General features: G+C 32.9%; 1 protein-coding gene across 3 annotated transcripts in view; it reads right to left on the bottom strand.

Moving 5' to 3' along the window:
- Positions 1-2,946, bottom strand: part of LOC107625415 — a 4,626-nt gene extending 1,680 nt beyond the window's left edge. Inside the window, exons 1-5 of one of the 3 annotated variants that reach the window (XM_021115912.1) lie at positions 2,654-2,946; positions 2,227-2,366; positions 1,858-2,145; positions 894-1,112; positions 565-702 (exon numbers count right to left, since the gene is read on the bottom strand). In XM_021115912.1, the coding sequence (XP_020971571.1) occupies positions 565-702; positions 894-1,112; positions 1,858-2,145; positions 2,227-2,310 (729 nt within the window). In that variant the 5' untranslated portion in view covers positions 2,311-2,366; positions 2,654-2,946. Of the gene's footprint in view, positions 1-564; positions 709-893; positions 1,113-1,857; positions 2,146-2,226; positions 2,367-2,635 lie in introns of all 3 variants that reach the window. The other 2 variants (XM_016328041.2, XM_016328042.2) reach the window with 2 other exon arrangements.

Below are 3,056 nucleotides of genomic sequence, written 5' to 3'. Positions count from 1 at the left end.
ATTCAGACACTAAATATATCAATTATCCATATATATATTGAAATATAAAATACATATTAAAAATGAATTAAATGATACATGTATTTATAAAATAATATATAATAACTGATTTGGTAATTGATATTTTTTGTGCGTATATAGTATTTTTAAAAAAAATTAAAACAATAATAGTTTAATTTCTATGTATTGTCAATACTAAAAAGAGTTTATATTCCTATCTAATTAGAATACTATAATGTAAGTAAAAATAGTCTACTACCACACCCAATATCTCAAAGAAAATTACTTTTGTCTATGGTGCAGAGCACTTGATTGATGTTGGTATAAAAAATATTACAAAGGAGGTGCATAACAAGTAAACTCAATAGAAAATTTGAAAAGAAATAAAGAAAAACTTGGGGAATGTTTGTGATTTCGTTTTTTATTTCCTTTGTGTTTAAAATTGTGTAGTAAACTTGTTCTCACTTTGTGATTTTATTAGTTTCATTCTTTTGGTTTTTTTTTTTTTTTTGTTGACTAACAATGCTACCATTTTATGTTAAATCTTAAATCAAACGAGATTACCCTTTGTGAAAAGGAATATTGCTTCATGCGTTCTCTTTTGGCAGCGGCCTCTTGCTTTCTCAACCATGTGGCTTCAATATCTTCTCTTGACTGCAACCTAGAATCCCAACTTATTGGACTATGTCTATGCCCTTCTGGCTGTAGCTATATTCATGAGATAATAAAAACAAAGAAATTGGTCACAATATGCACACTTTTTCTAGAGATGCTAGATGTACTAAACTGGCAATTTAAGGAAGCACTAAGAGATCAGAGTGAAATTGAAACTCAAATCAACGTAGAATCTGCATTTTCCACACTTTATCTATAAACTATGTTACATTACATACCTTCAATTCTTTTTCATGTAACTTGTTCTTTTGCTTTGCAAAAGAAATTATCTGGTCTTTTCTGTAGCTTTCTTCAATTTGGCTGATTGTTTCCGGGATTTTAACTGCACTGGTGGCCGAATTCTTCAAAGCCCTGGACACTCGACGTCTCACTGCTTGACCACGAATGAGAGCTTGCAGTTTTGTCACTCCCTTCAGTCCTCTTAATGCTTTCCTTGCCTGTTTTGATTGAGTTTAGAGCATAGTTACATGAATTTACCGATTATGTCACGTATCGCGTTCCATACCGGGACGCCATGGACATACTTCCCACAAAATATGTGATATATTGCTTTGAGAAAATGCTTAGTTTGGTTCTGAAGTTACACTCGAGTCTCAATTTAGTCATTGAAGATTTAATTGTCTCAATTTAGTCCCTAAACTTTTGCAATTGACTCTGTGATTGAAACCACCGCAGGACTAACGTGATTAAAATTTGAAAAGTTTAGGGACTAAATTGAGGCAATTGAAACTTCAAGGACTAAATTGAAGTTCGAGTGTAACTTCAGGTATTTTCTCTATTGCTTTCCATGTAACTATGGTTTAGAGCATAAGCCCTTATGAAATCATCTATAGTTTGATTACTTTGACTTTTAATACATTTGACAATAAATAGATAATCAAATTGATCCAAAATAGAATTGGCAACATAAGTTCCAGCGAACATCACAGTTAATCAAGAGGAATTACATGATGATAGTTACAGTATCAAGTTATATATGATTTGACACCAGAACTTCATATAGTCATAATTCTAAATTTGGAAGCAAAAGCCTGCTTAGTTTCTAGTACATCATTCAGAACATAGAAATTATTCAAGTATATATCTACATTAAATTTAGACTATTTGTACTCTGTAGTCTAGAAAATGCACTTATGTGAACCGTGAAGAAAAGCATAGGAGATTAAATGTTTGGAAACTCACGAGATGTGCGCGGTAAGCGCTTTGAATCTTGATGGCGGCGAGGCTCCGATCACCTTTGGCCAAGAACGAATAAGAGCAAGAACCACCAGTGAGCTTGACAACCTCGGCAGCAGCATGTGCAGCCGCAACTGCAGCCTCGGCTGCAGCTGCAGTTGCAATTGCCACTGTCAATGCATGCTTTCTTTGCTCTGCACTTGCTTCAATCAATGCTCTTCTTGGAGCAGTGATTTTTGGGTACTGTTGTTTCCCCTTTAGCCTTCCAAGTCCCCATCCCCATTTCTTTGGTTTCTGAGACCCAAAAGAGAAAAAGAAAAGAATATTAAACGAAAATGATTGTAAAATACATCAAAGTTCTTGGCAAGTTCTTACTTTGTTGTTTGACTCAGATGTGAATAACCTCTTCACCCACCCAAACCAGCTATTCTGTTTTGCCATGAAGATTTGTGACATCATTCAAGCAAAATTCTCCATTCACCTTTCTATGTTCTTAATTAGAACACATATTATTGCTACACCAAGCAAAATTAAGTAATGGTTACAATAATATATAAACATGATTTAGTAATTATTAAGAGATAATTACATGGTTACTTCCATGTTCAGCAATTATCATTTGCTGGCTTATTAGGATTACAAACATATAACATGTAACATGTACGTATGTAACAGAAGAGCATTAAAAAGAAAAGAAAGACACAGAAAACACATGTCTAAAGAATAATCACATCTAACAGTATAACAAGTAACAAAGCAGAATAAGCTACTTCTAGAAACTAACCTTTCATAAAGGAATAACCTATGTTGTTGCATGAAGAATGGTAGTTGTAAGAAAAAGAAGCCCCTTAGACATGGATACCCTTAATGCTACTTCAAGCTTTTTCAACTTTTTGCTTATGGTTCCCCTGGTGGGATCATTCCTCCTTTGGTCGTGTCATCACAATTTGTACCTATAACTTTCTATCAATGTGTTTGAACTTTGAACATTGAACATTGAGTACCATCAATAATAATATTGGAGTAATATATTTATTTTCTTTAACATAAAAAATTTAGACAAGTCTGATACTCATCAGACTACTAAGACTAAAGCATGTTTCTCAGGCTCAATGAATACTCGATATCTTTAGTTTAAAGTTGCAAAATTACTAAATTTTATATTTTTATGAAATATATTTTGAAATATTTATGGTATTAGTTAA

This window comes from Arachis ipaensis, chromosome B02, assembly GCF_000816755.2.
Source record: "Arachis ipaensis cultivar K30076 chromosome B02, Araip1.1, whole genome shotgun sequence".
Classification (NCBI taxonomy): domain Eukaryota; kingdom Viridiplantae; phylum Streptophyta; class Magnoliopsida; order Fabales; family Fabaceae; genus Arachis; species Arachis ipaensis.
This window is presented reverse-complemented; position numbering and strand designations above follow the sequence as displayed.